This window comes from Rousettus aegyptiacus, unplaced genomic scaffold, assembly GCF_014176215.1.
Source record: "Rousettus aegyptiacus isolate mRouAeg1 unplaced genomic scaffold, mRouAeg1.p scaffold_m13_p_11, whole genome shotgun sequence".
NCBI classification, from domain to species: Eukaryota; Metazoa; Chordata; class Mammalia; order Chiroptera; family Pteropodidae; genus Rousettus; species Rousettus aegyptiacus.
This window is the reverse complement of record NW_023416286.1, coordinates 12757697-12778572: the sequence shown is the minus strand read 5'-3', so window position 1 is coordinate 12778572 and position 20876 is coordinate 12757697. Positions and strand designations below refer to the sequence as shown.

The following is a 20876-nucleotide window of genomic DNA, read 5'->3' as shown; positions in this document are numbered from 1 at the left end:
TCGTGAATAGATGTAGAATTCCTACCAACTGCTGCTCTCTGTAATTTTCAAAGAATTAACAATATCTGTTGACTCTGCCTTCCAACTAACTAAATTGAGTTTTGTTTATTTGCCAAGTTCAATAGTTTAATGTATGCAATGTTGGGTTTATCACTTCCTACATTATTTCCTTTACCTCTGCATTTTCAATTTCCTATTACTGCTTACTCATCATCCCAGCTCAGTTGCCAAACCAATTTTGAATTTAGGCCCAGAAATAATTTAAAAAGTTTAATCCTGCTCCCTCCTCACCAGTACTGTGAGATGGAGTTTATCATCTTCCCTTCTGGATTTGTAGACATCAGAAGATTGGTGCCCTAGTAATATACTTTGCACTATTCTTTGAATTCCAATCTGCAAATCTCAATTTGACATGCATGTCCAAGGAGAATAATCAGGTGATCTGATGACTGAATAAGAGATACTTTAATCCTAACATAGTCAGGGAGTTTAGTTTGTTGGCCAGTATATGGAGGATAGAATCTGAAGTTTATCTGTCAGTCTACTTGAGTAATCTCAAAATTTTTAGCTAATGTCTTCTCAGATATGATTAAATCTTCACTACCTTTTAACCTTTAATAAGGCTGATAAAAATTTAGTTCACTACTTATTTTATTGTTATTTCCTTTTGCCTGGATTATCTTCTGATTGTATATTTCTTATAGAAAACTTTTTAAAATTAATCCCCTATAGTGACATCATGCTAATTAAAATTAGGTTATACAATATGTAAATACATATAAATTGGCATATCTGCAACACTCCTTAATATATTAAAGGTGAACAAATATTATAACTGTATAAGACTGTGATTGAATATGTATGTATATGGACATATGTGTGTGCACACATTTCTTGTTCGTGTAAATATATTTGCATATGTAATAATGGTAACATCTAGATTTATTGAACACATACTATGATCTAGAAACTGTTATATTTTTTGTGTATTAATTCATTTAATTTTATAATAACCTTATATGATAACGTTTCTACTACCTTCGTTTTACAGATCAAGAAAAAGACACACTGATAATTTAATAATTTATTAATGTTCACACAATCAGGAAGTATCAGATACAGTTTTCAAATCCCAGTAGGATGTTCCAAGGCTTGTATTCTCTTAATTCCTACAACATCCAAATATATAAGGACAGTATGATTTGACATTTCATTTAAGGTTTATGATGGTGATGCATAGAGTAAAGATCTGTCAGAAACTAGGTATGAGAATTTTTTCTCCTTTTCTGGTCCAAGTTTTTCATCATTTACTCATGTCTCTCTTGTCCACTGTATCCTACTCTGTTTCATTCTGGTCTAGATCCCTTCCTGACATTTATACTTATATGATGGATCATATAAGTCAGTTCTCATCCTCTGGCTTCCATTGCACTGTATTCAGCTTTTCTAACTGCACTAGAGTTCAATGGCTTAGGGATTACTTTTGATATTTTTTGTTCTTTCCTGTAATTAGGTATTACACTAATCCATACCGTGGGATATCTCCTATGTGTGTAACTTCTATGCAGCTACCTTCAAAGTTCTCTGTAGTTAACTGAATTTGCCTGTTCATAACCTCAATAAGAGTACTGACCTTAAAAAAAGAAAAATTAGAAATAAGGAAAAAATTACAAAAACTGGAAGACTATTCTATATTACTCAAAAGTCTTTCTCTATAAACCAGTGGCTCTTAAAAGTTGGTCCTTGTACCAGTAACAGTGTCACTTGGGAACCTGTTAGAAATACAAAGTTTAAGATCTCACCTTGGACTACTGAATCAGAAATGCTGAGGGTATCACTCAAGAACCCGTTTAAACAAACCTCCTGGTGATCCTATTGCTTACTCAACTTTTAGAACCACCATCCCATTGCTAGTCCCTATCACCGCCATCAGCTCAGCTTATCTAAAAGAAACTCATAAATACACACACACACACACACACACACACACACACACACGCTCCCTGGATTTATAAGCATGTGACTGTTTACTTACATTGAATTAAAACCACTTTTTTATTGTTTATCAGAGACAGTGAAGGTAAATATAGCTTTATTAGACACCAAATCCTTTAAACCAGTGTTTATCAAATTTTTAACATTCATAAGAATCACAGTGTTAAATGCAGATTCTTATTCAGTAGATCTGAAGTGGGGCCTGAGATTCTGAATCACTAATGAGCTTCCAGTGACTGACAATGTTGTTGGCCTTAGCCCACACTGAGCAGTGAGGATTTAGATTCAGCCATTGCATCAATAACCATATTCATCTATATCCCAAAATATGGCTGCAGTTTCTCTTTTATTCTACCTCTAGTATACTCACCATTGAGTATAACCTTCTAGCACAAGCTTATCTAAATACACTCACTTCTATCCTCAAGTTTTTAACATGATAATCTCTAAATCTGAATTAAAAATACTTCCATCCACAAAGTATGCCTGTCAGAATTCTGTTTTGTTTTGTTTTGTTTCATGCTTAACAAGTTCTGCTTTCTTTCTTCAATTTTCTGATTAATTCATGTTGGGCATAATACCTCTATATTATACCCTCTACTTATTAATTAACAAATAAGACAATGCTCTGTATTAAGTTGCCCAGTAACATGATCAGTCTCCAACATATTTTGAGTTCCAGGAAGACAGATTTAGCTGATTTTTACAGATCTTGGTCCCCTCCCCACTTATCTAGCCAATGTCCGACTCATAGATGACACAGAATACTACTTACTTAATTAAATTAGGGAAGACTAGGCGAAAATGATGTTTTAATTAATGAAATAGGAGAGCCTAATTAGTTTTTTTGGTATACTGTATTCCAGGAGACCAAAAGAATTGTTTTTAATTAGGGACACAGCTAGAGGTATCACTAGGAAACAGGGAGAGGCCCAGGGAGTAAAAGACCATTGACAGCTATGAAGGAAGTGAGGGCCTGAAGTAAAAGAAAAGGTTTTCAACTATGGACAAAATAATTACCTGATGCTCTTCTGCCTAGCAATAATCCTTAAGCCTTGCTATCAACATTACAAAATGTGTTGTTGAAAAAGCATTCCTGGGCAGAGAAAATAAACCCTAAATGATATAAATTATTTGTGAATTGCTAAAGAATAAGCAGTAAGACCCAGAAAAAATTGGCATATATATGTCATCCTTTTTTAAGTAAAGTAGTCATTCCCCTTATAGAAATTATAAAAATACATTTAACCCAAAAGTTTCAACTCTGTAATCAGTCAGCAGCCAATTGAGACTCCCATGTAATTATCAGACTTATTCAAGATGCATAAAGTAGCCAAGTTGACTGTTCCTAGAATCTAGATTTTGCTCTTATAGTGAATATAGCCACAGTCTGAACTTTGGATATAAATTTTTAAACCAGAAAAATATATATTTTGAAAAACTATAAAAAGATGAAGAAAGGACAAATACCCTACTGCATTTAGATCCACAGTTACTTTAATTATTAGGTCTCCATTAATTTTTAATTCTCTTCTGCTTACCCTGTATATATCCAATTACTATTTTAATTTCTCCCCATGTAATAGTGAGGTTTCTTGTTTATTTTGTTTTTTTGTTTGTTAGTTTGTTTGTTCTTTTACTGTTCAGCTTTATCTTTTTTCTCATCTTTTTTTTCTGTGTTCTTTATGATTTGGAGTGTTTTAGTATTTTTTGTAGTTTTTATTTTTTAAGTCATTGATACTGGATCTCACTTCCTTTATTTGTAAAAATGAGATGAGACTCAATAATTTTCACAACATTTTCAAAGTTTGGAACTCCCTGACTCAAGATTTTATAAATAGTCATGAGATCAGACTTTTGGAACTTTTTAAAAGGTTATTAAAAGAGAGGGATAAGAAGGTTTTCTTTTTTTCTCAGGGTGACTTTTATAAATGCATGGCACAAAAGTGAATTTGAAAGTTTACAATGTTTCAATATGTATTTTAATGTGATGGCAGGAGTTGTGCTGGAATTGATTAACAACTTTAAGGATAGAAGGGGCTGTAATACAGTGTGCCTGAAAAGAAACTTCATTTTCCCCAGTCCTGGAATGGTATAGAGTTGGTAGTTCCTGTGGCTCCAAGATGGAACAGAGGAGGCAGGAGCTATAAACTCCCAGCATGCTGCAGGCAATATGATGGCCCACCTGCAGAGGGATTGCTGGAATGGACCAGTGGCAGTGTCAAGGAGATAGGATGGCATCCCTCTCTGAGAGTGTCTTTCAGTGAAGGTTGGAGTAAAGCTGAGTATTCCACTGAATAATCTAAGTAAAACAAGAGAAGAGAGGAGTGGGGAGAAAGAAAGAAAGACAAAGAAGGGAACGAAGAAGGAAGCATGAAGGAAAGAAAAAACAAAGAACAGAAAGAAAAAAGGAAGGGAAACATGAGATTAAAACTTGAAAGTTTTAATCTACTTTAGCAATTAAAGACTATAGAAAATCCTAATTAGGTAACTAATTTAAACTCAAAACCCATTTTTTCATGGAAAATCTACTCATTAATAGAATACCTTTTGGGGAATGATGTTGTAGACATGTAGCAAGCAGCTATAGTAGAAAAAATGTAAAAACACTTTGAGAATATTTAGAGTTATAGTGATTCTTAGGAATACTTTTTGAGTTATTTCTATTCTATGATTAGAACAAATTTATAGCCAAATATTCACATTTGAGAAAACTTTTGCATTACACCCGCTCTTGCTCTATTTGTATAGCCCCATCTTGATTCTTTACCTATAGGTAAATGTAATTGTGTCATTTTTAAATAATAAATTGTGTACATGTTCATTTACTGAGCACAGATGTGTACTTTCCAATAATTAAAATATTTTTAAGGAAAAAACTTGAGTAAAACTTAAAGCCAACCTTGTGTTTGGCAAGGGCAGGTGTTCTGTGAGGATTAAATAATTTGCTTCTTCTAGGTATTTATCATAATCCATATGTGCGTATTAGGCAACAGACATATTTACCCAAGCAAACTTTAAGTCCTCCCAGTAAAGTCATTTGCTTGATTGCCCTGGTGTCCTATTCTCTGGTGAGATTTTCACCAGGACATGAAGTTTGTTAGTCTGAGAATTCACCCAGACCATGTGGAACAAAGTATACATCTTTTTTTTTTTTTTACTTTTTCTGCATGTATGAAATGTGTTGTTCATACTTAGTACCTTATAAAGAGTTTCTTCAGTTTGTGAGGATTAATGAGATTATAGCAACTGCTCATTATATCTTGCATTTTCCGTAGTTTTTTTTAACTTCCTTTTATCAAGGCCTCTCAACTGTGCTAAACTCTAATACTATGAAAATATTTTATACGAAAAATAGAAATAAGAAGATAGACTATGATTTTTTTTTATAAATTACTGACAGGAAGGATTATATGAGAGGCAGGGGGACCAACTCTTAAATATACCAGGGCTTGTTAATGACATAACACTCTTAGCCAATATTCCACAGATATAGCAACAAGAACTCAACTTGAACTTAGACTTTCAAATATCTGACTTTAACCATAATGATAGGCAAGTAGTATGTAAAGAAAAAATATCCTACGAATTATAAAATTTACTATTTATGGAGCTCAAAGCTTATTTAAATTACTTACAAAGTAACGAAGAGAGCATCATCCCACTCTTAAAGAAAGGCAGTTTTATTTTGTTTTTCTGTATTTACTGAATCAATTATTAGTAACTTAGTTCAATTTATTACATATTTCTTCGCCCACTATATTTTTGATGAGTAAGGAATCCAAGACAATGTGAAGAGAAACAGTTGCATGCAAAATCATACCTCCAGTCCATATGGTTGCACACTTTAACTATTAAATTAACCTTTTAATCACTCACTCATCTCTTCTTTGACTCTCAGATAATTTTTAGTTTATGATAAACAAGGCTCTTTCTGTGCACCCAGGAATCATTTGCTTGCTTACCATCAAAAAAGAGTAAGGGCAAGTTTTGCCTAAAGGAGAGTTGTACAGACTGAAACTGAAGAAAAACTGGGAAATACTGGGGTGGCAGAGGAGAGTCCTACGAAAGGGCCAAGTATTCAGTTTACTTCTAGAGTAGGCCTATAATTGAGCCAGCAGAACTTTCTTATGGTCCTAGAAGGGACTACAGCATCTTCTACAGTCAAAACTATCTATGGGCATTCCTTAAACATAATGTACACTTTGTCACCAGTGTATATGCTCTCTCTTTCACCATACCTTGTCTTGAATTTCCTTCTCTTCTCTTCTCTGCTTGACAACTCTGCCCATTGGGAGCTTAGACCCATTGAGAAGCATTCTTAGACCATTCTATCTAGAAGAGAAAACTCCCTCTGAATTTATATAATGCTTAGGTGCCAGTTCCAATGAGAAAGGTAATATGGGGGGGGGGGGAGGAAACAAAATCCTGATCAGAGTCAAACATTTTATCATTTACTAGGTATGTAACCTTGAATAAATTTACTGACCTTTTATAATTTCTTCTATCCTCATCCTTAAAATTGAGTAAGGTCTATGCTACTTCTGGAACATGTTGCCAGGATAAAATGCTGTCATGTTTGCAAAATGTGTTGTATATGACAATTGATTATACTTAAGTTAAAAAATTTGCTTTATTTCCACCAAATTCAGCTATGATGATTTACATCCTGGTAATCCCAATATGATTTCATATATGTTTTTCTTATTGCCCCAACCCAATAAAAAGTATATATTTGTTTTTTTCTGAAGATGAAAGAAGTTAAGTGTTTAGTATATAAATTATTAAAATATGCCCATGTATAGAAATGAAAAGAAGGTTATGAAATAACCAGAAAAATAACTGCTGAATCAAGAAATAACCACCATTAACATTTTTTTTATTTTATGCCATAAGTATTACAATTCTTATACATGTAAGTATATATGTGTATCTTTGTACACAGCTCGTTCACTTATCAATATATTCTATAAATATTCTCCAGTCTTATTTTTGCTTCCTCAAATGCAACCATAGTATTTTGATTTGTCATGTCTGGCTAAGCACATAGCATTACACTTTGGGAAACAAATGTTCAATAAATAGGTTTTATTATAAAACCAACTTAAAGCATTTTATGATTATTTAAATATTAAATTATTTAAAACAGAATTTCTGACTTTAGAGACAACTCTATTCTTATCGATGAACCGAAGACATTATAAGTAACACTGACTCTTCCTTTTCCTTTTCCTTTTCATTTAGTTTGTTGCCCAGCCCAACTGTCAACAACTGCTTGCATCTCGCTGGTACGATGAGTTCCCAGGCTGGAGGAGAAGACACTGGGCAGTGAAGATGGTGACATGTTTCATAATTGGACTTCTTTTTCCTGTCTTCTCTATGTGCTACCTTATAGCTCCTAAAAGCCCACTTGGACTGTTCATCAGAAAGCCATTTATCAAGTTTATCTGCCATACAGCATCCTATTTGACTTTTTTGTTCCTGCTGTTGCTTGCCTCTCAGCACATCGACAGGTCAGACTTGAACAGGCAAGGTCCACCACCAACCATCGTCGAGTGGATGATATTACCATGGGTCCTGGGTAAATGTGTTACTATAGAAAATATAAAATCGTGATACTACCATGGAATTTTGTTGCTCAGAAAAGAATATTCGTTAAAGCTTAGGACATAGGAATGTTTAAAACGAGTTCTGACTATTGTATTTTAAGACCTAATACCCAAAACTAAATAATTATTTTACAGCTGTGGTGGACCTGCTCTTGCATTCGGCCTGTAAAATGTAACTTTAAGTTTTAGAATATCAGATTTTAATGATTTCATATCTCATGAATGATTTTCTCATTTTGTTTGTGTGTTTGTCTTTTAAAGTCTTTTCATATGTGTCATTGGCCATATGTAAATAATCATTTTAATTTTCTTGATACACCTTTTAAAAGATAAGTACAAATTAGCAAAATTAGTGATTCTGAACCTAAAGTAACTGTAAACATTCTTTAAAATTAATCCATTTAAGTTTATTTTTAAAACTATATTATTAAAGTAATAAGAGATTCAACAATAGGACATCCATCAATCTCTTTCATTTCTTTTCATAGAAATAAAAATGTTTTGGATCTGCAGTAAATCTTGGTAAGATAGAAAACCTTAAAGTAGTTGGTAAAAATCCAGTTTTCTTTTCCTATTGTTATTATAGCCACAGATAAAATTTACATTTTAATTATTCTTTCCTCTATCCTACTGCCATTTGGTGAGAAATAACATTTTCTCAATTTAGCTCCTTATTTTAAACTTCTCTGGTATCATACCCATCTCATCATTTAGTAATTAGAAAAAGTATGATTCACAATCTCAGAAGATCAGTTTAGATTAACTGTCAAAACTGCTGCAGAGACTGTAAAGGAGGAAAATGTAGGGGAAAAAGGATAGTGTCTGAATCTGAGATAGATACACTTTTCAACTTTAAAAGTTATAAATACTTTAAGTACTAACTATAAGAAAAGTTCATGGGACCAAGTTTTACATATCTTACTGGAAAAAAAGAAATCATTTTCTTAGTGAACTTTCAAATAGAGTACATTCTCATTAATCTGAAGTACATAAAGTGAAACCACAAGATCCTTCCTGCTTAAAAAATAAAATCATTATGGCATTTTAGTTGATATTCAATATAAAATTACCTTGTGTCGGTTTAAATTCAAATCTCACATTAGGAATATGTCCTGTATAGAGTTTTCTTCATAGAAATTTCTTGGGAGCAATTCTTAAAGAAGTGTTAGGAAATTTAATATCCCATTATATGTATCATATTGAATGTCTAGAAATCCTGATGTCTCAAATGAATTACAGAATATTTCATTTTTAAAAATGCTATAAATACACTGCAGCATAAGCACATGTAGTATTTCTAGTCTTTCATTTATTCAACGAATTAAAATGTGTAGAATATTTTCTATGTAGTAAACATAGTACAGGGCAATAGTGATAAGTAAGAGAGAGGGAGAGAGAGAGAGGTCCCTTGCCCTTATAAAGATTAAATTTTACTGGAGGAAATGAATAATAAACAATGATATATGTTATATAATGTCAGAAATTAGTAAATAGTATTAAAAAATAGAGCTCCAAACTTTTTAACTACTTATACAATTAAAACAGTCATATGTGCAAAAGTTGTAACAAAATTTTACATGAAAGCTGGCTAGAAAAAATTATATCCAAACCACAGCTGAATGTTTAAATATGGTATAAATTTAATTGTGAGAATTATAATTCCAGCCAAAAGAAATATTTGCTAAAAGCAACATTTTCTCTAGATATCCTGACATCAGGGAGTTAATTTATTGGGAGATTTTTACGGTAAAAACAGATTTTCTAGAATCAGAAAAAAAAAAGAATGATTATCTGGCTTAAATAACAGGAAATGAAAAAGAATGTTTAATTATCAAATGGATCTGTCAAAACACTTTACTATTTATCATGCTTGGTAAATTCTGAGTGCCGCATATCTAAATGCTTTGCTAGATCCATGGTTATAAAGATAACTGGGTAGGAATGCTTTAGCTCTTTACTAAAAGTGTAATATAAACAAAAAAGGCACAGTTTGGTTTTTTTCCGTTTTGAATATTTTACTCAAAATAAAATGTCGATTATATTTATATATAATTTGACTTAAGAAAGAAAGCTTCAATTACTAAAACTAAAGGGCTGTTGTTTATCTTTTTTATAATAATATTTTTATTTTTTAATTATAATATTACAATATTATAGTAGTTCCAGGTGTACAACCTAGTGATCAAACATTTATATAACTTATAAAGTGATCAGCACAGTTAATCTAGTACCCATTTGATACCATATATTATTATTATAATATTATTGACTATATTCCCTATGCTATACTTTATATCATTGCTATTTTCTAACTACCCATTTGTACTTTTTAATCTCTACCCCTTTTTCACCCACCTCCCAACTTCTTTTCCATCTTTGTAAACAACAAAATGTTCTCTGTATCTAAGAAGGTTTCTGTTTTGATGGTTTATTTTGTTCTTTAGATTCCACATGTAAATGAAATCACATGGTATTTGTCTTTATTTGTCTGACTTAGTCTACTTACTTCAGGACCCTCTAGGTCCATCCATGTTGTTGCAGGTGGCAATATTTCATTCTTTTTTATGGCTGAGTAGTATTTTGTTTTACGATCTCTTTATTCATTCATCCATTGATCCATACCCAGGTCACCTCCATATCTTGGATATTGTAAATAATGCTGCAATGAACATATGAATCCACATGTTCTTTAAAATGCTATTTTGGGTTTCTTTGGATAAATACCCAGAAGTGGGATTTCTTGGTCCTTCTTCGTCTTTTGTTATAGCCTTTGTTTTAAAGTCTCTTTTGTCTGGTATAAGTATTGTTACACCAGCTTCGTTTGTTTGTTTGCTTGCTTGTTTTTATTTTCATGACATATCTTGTTCCATTTCTCTACTTTCAGTCTGTGTGTCTTTTGATCTGAAGCGAGTTTCTTATAGGCATCATGTGTAAGGGTCTTGTTTCCTTATCCATTCAGCCACCCTATCTTTTGATTGGATCATTTATTTACATCTAAAGCAATTTTGATGTAGTTGTTGCCATTTAATCTTTTTTTTCTTTTGTTCTTCTTAAAGAAGTCTAATATTTTTTATAATATTAGTTTGGTTTGATTAACTCCTTTAGCTTTATGCTTCCCAGCCCGCCCCTCCTCCCCCGCCCCCACGCCGGGAAGCTCTTTATCTGTCCTTTGATTCTAAATGATAGTTTAACTGAGTAGAGTAATTTGTAGGTTCTTACTTTCTTCACTTTAAATATTTCCTGCCAATCCCTTCTGGCCTATGAAGTTTTTCTTGAGAAATCAGCTGACTGTCTTATGAGAGCTACCTCGTAGTAACTTTTCACTTACTGCTTTTAAAGTCTGTCTTTGTCTTTAACCTTTGGCATTTTAATATGATATTTCTAGGTATGGGCCTCTTTGAATTCATCTTGATTGGGACTCTCTGTGCTTCTTGGGCTTGTATGTCTGTTTCCTTCACCAGGTTAGGGTAGTTTTCAGTCATTATCTCTTGAAATAGGTTTTCAGTACCTTACTTTCTTTTTTCTCCTTCTGATATCCCTATGATGTGTATATTGGTATCCTTCACATTGCCCGAGAGACCTCTTAAACTCTCCTAATCTTTTTTATTTGTTTTCTTTATTGTTGTTCTGATTGGGTGTTTTCTGCTACCATATCTTCTAAATTGCTAATTCAATCCTCTGCTTCATCTAATATATTAATTTCTCCTGTTACTCTTTATTTCAGTTATTGCATTTTTAATTTCTATTTGGTTCTTTTCTATGTTCTCTATCTCTATTTTTATGTTTTCCATCTCTTTGTTAAAATTCTCACTGAGTTCATCTACTCTTTCCCTAAGTTCATTGAGCATTTTTACAGCCAGTGTTTTGAACTCTGCATCTGGTAGAATGCTTATCTCCATTTTGTTTATTTTGTTTTATTTTTTCCTGGAGATTTGTTTCTTCCTTTCACTTGGGACATTTTTCTTTGTCTCCCTATTTAGATTGCTTCCCTATGTTTGTTTCTATGTATGAAGTAGAGCTGCTATGTTTCTTGGTCTTAGTAGAGTGGCCTCATGTAGTAGGTGTTCTGTTGGGCCCGGCAGCGCGGTCTCCCTGGTCACCTGCACTTGGTGCTCCAGGTATATTTTTTGTATGGGTTGTGTGTGCCTTCCTGTTGTAGTTGAGCTTTGGTTGCTATTTACATGTCAATGAAATGGATTGACCCTCAGGCTGATTGGTTGTGAAGACTGGCTGGTGACTACAGTAGGGGAGTCGTCATGCAGGGGCTGACCCTACAGAGCAGGATTTATTTTAGCAGGATTCTGGTGCCTTCCCAGTTTGCCTTTGAGGTATGTTGTCCTCACATGTAGCCCTGGGACATGCTCTGACTCAGTCTTAAGCCAGCCACAAGGATCTCCTGGGAGATACCCTGTTGCAGGCCAAGTTCAGCTGCAGACTGTGCCCTTCCCAAGACCACCTGGCAGGAGCCATCAAGCAATTTGTAGATGACTGCCACCCACATAGGCTTGGAGTTGCCTCCACAGACTAAGCTAAGAATCAAGGCCAGCTGTTACTAATACTGGGCTCGGGGTTGCTCAGCAATCTGTATGGGGTTTGCCATGGCCAGATGCCACTTGTTTGGGTTTTTTTTAAGCTTTCAGAGGTTTTTAGGAAAGTCCATAGCATGAGCCAAGACAGGCCATTTGAATGGAAAAGCTACTGAAAGTGGCTTAGGTGGCCCTCAAGTTCGGTGGGCGGAGTCTTAGGAAATCACCTGGGCAAGGCAAGTGGTGTTAACCAGGTTGATGGAGACTCAGATATGCCTCAGCCAGGGTCTCCACACTTGGTTGAAGGGAGGCCCAACAAAGGAACAGTGACCTCCATCAGCACTTCTGTCTCAGGGAAAGCTGTCCCTCCAGCCCTCACCCTGAAGCCAGACAATTTGTTCCTCCCATATGACCCTGGCACCCTTTGAGCCACTGCCCCAGTGCTGAAGCCCAGATAGAGTAAGGCTATCAGTGAATAAGTCTATGTTCAAGCCCTTCAAGAGGAACATCCAGGATCCTTGCAGTTCTCTACCCTACTCAGCCATGAATTCTGTTAATTTTCACATCCAGATTTTGTGAGGACTAATCTTCCAGCACTGGAACCCTAGGCTGGGAAGCTTGGTATGAGTCCAGGACCCCTCACTTCTCCAGGGGAACCCCTGCAGCCAAGATATCCCTCCCAATTGTCAACCACTACACACAGGTGTGGGACTAGTACATTCAGTGTGTCCGCCTCTCTTACCAGTCTTGAGGAGGCCCCTACTGTATATCATTAGTTGTAGGACTTTTGTTCAGCTAGACTTCAGACAATTTTCAATGATGGTTTTTCTGTAGTTTATTTATAATTTTGACATGATCCTGAGAAGAAGCAAGGACAGTGTTTACCTATTCCACCATCTTGACCAAAAATCTGGAATGGTTTGATTTCATGACTATTAATGAATCTTCCATATCGTCTCACTAATTCCTGCTGTCTGGTAAAGTATTTGGCCTTCTATTATAAGAATCTAGATTTATATATATAACATAATTGAACAACTTATGGAGAAGAGTGTGGTTTATAAATGTGTCTTTCATCATGTTAATTATATTGATGATAGATTAAAGCTCTATGCATGGGTTTCTTTAAAGTCTTTTTCAACCAACAGATCTCTAATTCATATCATTCCAGTGAACTCCTTTTTGTGTAAAAAAAAAATTGTTTCACTCCTACTAAATTTACTCTCCTTCTATTTTCAGAGGAATTTTCCCAGATCTATGATACCATAAATTTATGAGAAATAATTACTTTTTATACTTACCATTTTCTTTATCCTGACAAAAGACTTTTTAAAATATATTTTTATTAGAAATGTCCATCTTGTGGAGAAAAGTTTTCTTTCTTTAAAGCCTAACCTCTCAAATCAATTCTTTTATCTCCTTAACAAATATTGTTTTGCTTGAGAATTTCTGTTATTTTATATACTTCTCTGTGTTTTAACAAGAGAAGCATTACAGATTCAAATATCTTGTGATTTAGTACAGTGGCAGATCATGTTTTTTATTATTTTCAATATCTTTCATTTTTAAATTCAACATTTTGTTGAGTATTGAAATTGAAATATATTGAGTTTTATATATTTAGAAAACTGTCTAAAATGGCTCTTAGAAACTTTCATTGCAGTTTCATTGATAATTTATAAATAACTCATCTCCTGCAAAGCCTTTCGAATTATTTTTTTCTTCAGATTTTCTTATAATGAAGGTTATCTAGCCTTTTTTTCTCCCATCAAACAGCCTCAAGAGATCCTGCAGATGTTTTTTGTCAGGATGAACTTTAGCATGTAAACAAAAATATCTAAAAACCTCATACAGGGATCAAACTTATGATTTTGGTCATCTCGAGATATAGTTCTAACCAACAGAAAAACTAATCACAGATAATTCTTTTAGAACTCTTTCAATAGATAGGTAGATACTAGACAGACACTAATATACCTCTCAGAATGTCAAATTACCCATATAAATTAGAATTTAAAAAAAAAAAATAGTGCTATCCAACTATACTTTTTAAGTGTCTAGAGAGAAAGTGTCACTAAAAAAAAAAAAAAAAAAAAAAAAAGCTGAATGATAAATTAAAAGGAGCCTGGGCCAGATGAGAGATCTGGTTACTTCTATGTTCTGCTAGGCCATGACACCGAGGCTCTGAATTTATCCACAGTTTTATTTTTAACATATAATGTTAGAGATTCAAAATGAATAGAATATTCATGTGAGAAATTCCTTTTTACATAAATTTTGCCTGCTAACTATAATAGCATATGTATTTATAATGAAAATTCACCTAAATTATAGTAGCATTTTTATGTAAAATAGATGTCATTTGTTTCTGGAGATAATATGGAGTAAAATATTATTTTTAAAAAATTTTCAAATGCTAATTTTTAAGACATTCCCAAAAACTAGTTTTGGTTTTTCCACAGAATTTATTATAACTCAATTATAACAATTGAATTTGTGTCATAGCTTATTCCCTTGTAAAAAAGTGTGTGTGTGTGTGTGTGTGTGTGTGTGTGTGATCCAGACATAGACTTATGTTATCAGCTTAGCATAAATTATGAAATTAATAACACTACATAAAAGAAATAGATTAATAAATGCTATTATATTAATAAAACAGAAAGTATTTTGTTCCCAATAAAAAAAGAAAATGACTACTGAAATGACTTGATATTTTGTATATGCCTAAGAATGTACTACAATTATTTATTATATAAATCTATGCACACTGAGCATGATAATGAGAAGGGTGAACCGAGGAAAAGATGTATTATAGGAAAACATCGGCGCTCTGTTAAAAATAACTTTTAGCAAATTCCTGCATTCTAGCTAAAAATTGCTCATATATCCAGGTTATATATATTGCTTATAACAAAATATATAATTTTTCTTTAGCAAAATTTGCCTTTCATTTCCATAATTTATGTTATATATTTTTTAACCAGTGATATTAACAAATCTGAAAGTTTCAACAAGGCCTCCAAATTGAAAATGGAAAATGGAAAATAGTGATCACATTCTTATCTAGATAAAATCTCATAGAGAAACAATCTTATATATTGTCTTCTTTTTTTGTGACTATCTATTCATCTTTTGTCAAATAGACATTAAGATCATATGACTTCAGGTATCCATACTTACACCTTGGAATTGCCTATCTTTTCATATAGCCCCCAAAGATACTTTTGTAATTATAAGAAACAAGTCTATAGTCTTTCCCTATTTTCTTCCTTGGCAAGGTGTTTTAAACACCTCAGCAAACTAGCTGCGGACACATAGACACTCAAAGAGATCTGCAGAACATCCATTTAATTTAAAGGAATATTTTCTTTTTTAAAAAATCAGATAAATTATTGCAGCATGACATATATATACCTCATTATCCTCTTAATCTGTGGGGAAAAAATTAAGATCACTTTTACTGATTTATTAAGACTAAGACATTAAAATCTAAAATAACAAAATATTTATATAGATTTAACTTATTGATTGTGCACATTCTACTGTTGATCAAATGACTTCTTTATTGGAGAGGAAATTAAGTCTTATAGGTCATAACAATGTAATACAAATCTAATGCACCACAAGTAAAATCTCCAGGCTTTGAGAAAATATTTGACAATATGATTTACATGGTTCAAGAAAGTAAAAGAGTAGATCCAAAATGAGGAAGGGTCAAAGTGAAAGATTGCAGGGATGTTTGAAGTGGTTTTCATTAATTCAGAATAACAGTAGTAGTAGCAGTAGTAGTAATGATAATGGTAATAATAGTAGAAACTAAGAAGCTAGGCACAGTGGGATTAGCACAGTGTGTTCTCATTTGAACTTCATAGTAACTCCACTTCATTTAACCATAATAAATGATATTAGCATCTAATTTTACAGAGAAGAAATAGACTTTAAAAAGTGAAATCACTTGCCTAGGATCAACGAACTAACAAGAGGTAGATGCTAGATTCCAACTCTAGTCAGTATAGCTGCAGAAGCAGAAACTTCATAAATACCTCCATAAATACTGCCCTAGAGGTGTGAGAGGTTAATTCAAGGAGGCAGAAACAGCCCAGGAATTCAAATCTCCATACACAGATTTATTTTCTATTTTCTCTACCTCTGCCAATTTTGATCTTTACCCAGGTCACATTTGAATGGACCATGTTAGGATGCACTAAAAATGCAACACTCTTTAAGATGCACACTTGATATAATTTACTATTGAATATCATGTTTGCTAATATACCAGGTTTATCACTGCCATCATTATCACATAACCACTACCTCCATCACCATCTTCACCATCACCTCTGACTCCACTCTAAAACACGTGCATTATATATGGCTTCCTAATACTGAAAGAACAAATCTATTTCAAGAAAGGAAAGATAAAGACCTTTGCTATGACCTTTAGATGTCTTCTGTTTGGACTCCATGATTACTTTCTAAGACCTAAAGTTTAATTTCTTTGCTTCCAAGGATGTTATTAATTTTCAAAATTTTCATTGCTATGTGTATGTGTAAGGGTGTCTTCAGGAAAATGTAAAGAGATAAATATATTTTCTTTGTACGTAATTGGTTTTAAAGTAGTCAGAGAGTTACATTAAGTGAAAAATTGAAATTTAAAATTTTCATAGTGAAAATATTAATATTTACTCATTCAAAAGTATATATTGAGCAACTGCTATCATTCGTTGAAAAGCTGACTTGAACAAAGATTTGGAGAAGTATTTATTCATTGTTTTCCCATCTACATAAACTTTCTATGTTTCAGTTTTCATGGAAACTTTTAAACGGAAGTTCTATGAAAAGAATGCTACTGCATTGATAAAAACTTACTTGATTTTTAAGTTACTATATTTAGATCATAAGATCTCAGATGATCCAGAATTCTAAGGTTCTACATTCTACATCTTAACCAGAAACCACTGTGGAATCTTTTCTTGGCACACTTTGAAAATATGTACTTTCTTAATTGTATATTTCCACTTTTCTTCTCTAAATTTTAATATAATGATGTCAAAACCAGAATCTTTTCTTGACACACTTTGAAAATATGTACTTTCTTAATTGTATATTTCCACTTTTCTCCTCTAAATTTTAATATAATGATGTCAAAACCATAATAATTTAAGGATTTTTAGATGCCCTTTAGCTAAGCGTGTTTAGATTTCTCTTTGAACAGAACTAGAATTTTGACTAGAGACTAATTTTTGTTCCCTAATTTTGGGGGAAAAAATTTTGGCAGCAAGGAGTTTTTTTGTTCTTTTTATCTTCACTGATTTGGTGCCACCACATGGGACTCAGTGTTCTATTAAGAGATACCCAAGGTCCAATCCCTCAGTTAGCTTTGGGCTGCCATACAGACCCTTGAAGTTTTGCTGTAGGTGAAAAGGTGACTTACTCTATGTTTGAGATTATTTACTTTTTGTGTAACTACTGACAATGAGAAAAGACAAGAGATCTGTTTACAATATTACACATTTTTTCATGTGAAATTGGCACTATTAAATGTGATGAGGTTTGCCCTCCTCATCTCATTCTCACAGTCAGCTTCATATGATAGAATATAATAGAACACTCAAATAACCCTGATAAAAGCTATTATGGGAAAGCTAGAAAAAAATATAGTAAACTCTTTCAGGCATCCACAAATATTTTTAAAAAGAAGCTCTCTGACTCATCTGCACTGTGATCTTTATTTTGTTGGTCCCCACAGTCTTGACATCAATGCTTATAATTAGACATCTCTGAGAAATCATGTCATCCATTTATAAACAGCAGAGCATAATTCTGAAATGTTCCCATTGTGGGAACAGGGCAAACACTTGGTGGCAGAAGCTCCCTCAAGCTTTGTTATCTTTAAACTTTTTAGTTACCATGAATAGTTTACTATCTGGATGCATTTTTCAGTCAGTTAATAGCACCCTCTAGTTTTTCAAAAGGCTTATTTCTTCAAAAAAGTCAACGAATGTTTCCAGAATAAAGGAAACTTGGTATTTCACTAACGTGCTTATAACAAATAGAAATCGATAGTCCTCAAACAGATATGCCATGACTAGAGCTACAAGAAATGATAATTCAATATGATACTTTAAAAACAAAAGATCTCAAACTCCATTAAGGTAGTTAGCACTAACTGACAGTCTTATTTACAGCTCAAGTTAAAAAGAAAATAATATTGTGAATCCTCAATTTGATCAAGATCTATATTTTTCACATAGCATTGGGCCTTACAAAAATCAGAAATAAATTTTTTTTTTGCATTTTATTAAATGTATGAGGGTGACATTAGTTAATAAAATTACATAGATTTCAATAATACATCATATGTGTTCACTGCCCAAAGTTAAATTTCCTTCTGTTACCATCTATTTTTCCCTATATACCTCTCCTCTCCCCCTTTCCCTCTGGTAATCATTAGACTTTTGAAAATTACTTTCATGTAGTCAATAAAGTCAGATTTAAAGTCTACTCTTTGAAATCCAAAAGAACTGTAATATATCCAAATTGTTAGTTTTTGTTGTTAACTCTTAGGAACGCTTAGAGGTGACCTAGTTCAAACTCCCAATGGAAGTGTCATCTTAAACCCACCTAATAAGAACTGAGTCTGCTCAGATATTAAGAGCTATCAGTTAAAATGTTGCCTTATAATAAGCTTCATAACTACTTCTTTGTAGCTCCTTCCCGATTGCCTTTATTTTGCACTCTGAAATAATTAGCCCTAACATCTTTATTCCTCTACATAATCACCCACAAAATATTTGAAATTAATTATTTTGGTCACTGTTAATAATCACATTTGGCCTTCCAGTTTGGTAGAAGCAGAAACAGAGATAACACAATTTATTTGTAAAGGGAAATAAAATATGAACACTCTGGTTGGTTAGCAGGTATTGAAAATATATTTTCTTGTATGATACATAGAAATTTGAAAACAACAGAATCACAAATTCATAAAGTTGGAATGACTTGTAGAGCTCAGCCAGACCAGGTTTCTTCTTATTCCTAGAATTTCTCTGGAATATGAATGATGGAAAATATTCTAGGCTCTGAACTGGAATCCTGATTCCATAGGGTTATCTATTTCATGTCTGGAACAACTTGGATTGCCTTCTTTACAGTGGGCAAGAAAGTTCCTTTCTATGATTTTCATATCAAAAATCCAACTTTTGCTTTCTGAGGCAGATCAATGCAAGTCTGTGTCCTCAAGTACATCCTTTCATAGCAGCTATTATAATGACTGATCTTAGTAAAATTTTGATCATCCAAACAGAAAGAAGCAATGTGGCTATTTATATCAATGGGGTAGAATGATAGTTCTTGTGTGATTCTATGTATAGAATTCTATGAATAGGTCAAACCTCTTTTTCTTTGAAGTGAGATAACTGAAACCTAGAAAGATGAGACTGCTGGCTACGATTACAAAGCTGATTACTAGTTGAACTGAGGTTGACACCTCACTCACCTGACATAGTCCAAATTGTTCACTGTGCCTTCTGATGAAAGTTAATTTGAAATGCATTTGTTCAATGAATGATTGCATGTGCACATCTTCCAACCTCTTGGAACTGGCAAAGTTTTAAGTAAAACAAAGCAACTAAGCTACATTGTGAAATCTCATGAATAAGAAAATGTTTTTAAGGGCACTCCATTAAGGAGATTGAAATCCGGTCCTGTTTTCTCCAGTAACTAGTAGTGTTACACTAGTAACACTGCCTCTTTGGGCCTTAGCATGCACACTGTAGTTGCATGCTGGATTCCGAGTTTCTAACCAGGTTCAGTAGAAAAATGCACCACAGAAGTGGAAGGGAGTAGCTTTTCTATGTGTACTGAGCATTTTTTCTCATTGTATAAAATAAATTCCCCATGAGCTCTAAAATCCAGTGCATACATTGATATTTCATTCAGTTATGATATAACCCTTTTTTCAAAATGGAGGCAATGACCATTATCGACTCCCCAGTTATGCCCCAATATTAACTAAGCTTTCAAGAGAGATTTATTTATTAAGGAAATCTTGTCTACATCCATGCCATCCTGAACAAGCTGGATCCTGTCTGATCTTGGCAGCTAAGGAGGGTCAGGCCTGGTTAGTACTTGAATGGGAGACCACCTAGGAATATCAGGTGCTGTAGATGTAAAAAATTAAAAAATGAGTGATTGTAAGCTGACAAGGTCCTTGCAATCTGTGAAGTCAACCAAGGGTTGACTTGCCTAAAAATAAAATAAAATAAATAAATAAATAAAATAAAGAAATATCAAAGGGGAAGCTAGAATGTAAATACCAAATCTAGAATAAAGCAGTGGTCTACAGTAGACTCTAAAATACACACTTTAATTAATTCAACTGAATCAGTCTTCATTTGCATTATTAATTTAAATGTAACTTAAAATTTATAGTATAAAATTTTACGTGTAACATTAAATAGCCATTTCTAGTTTTCACTAAGTAATGATAGATCATCATGTTTAATACTTTCCCAAAGTTTGATTGTGAAAATTTTCAAACATACAGAAATGTAAAAGAAATGTACAGCAATGCATATATTACCTGTCACCAATATAATTACAATTAATATTTATTTATTTATTTTCAAACTATCCCTATTTATAGTCATCTGTCACCATGTATCTCACAATTCTTGCTGCCTTCAAATTAAATTGTAGCACAACTTTGCTTGTTTGTATGTGTGGGTACAGAAATCTAAAATGT

General features: G+C 33.1%; 1 protein-coding gene across 2 annotated transcripts in view; it reads left to right on the top strand.

Moving 5' to 3' along the window:
* TRPC4 (transient receptor potential cation channel subfamily C member 4) overlaps nt 1-20876 on the top strand; it is a 206084-nt gene that overhangs the window by 140552 nt on the left and 44656 nt on the right. For both annotated transcript variants that reach the window (XM_016123469.2, XM_016123470.2), the window contains exon 4: nt 7240-7576. In XM_016123469.2, the coding sequence (XP_015978955.1) occupies nt 7240-7576 (337 nt within the window). The remainder of the gene's footprint in view (nt 1-7239; nt 7577-20876) is intronic.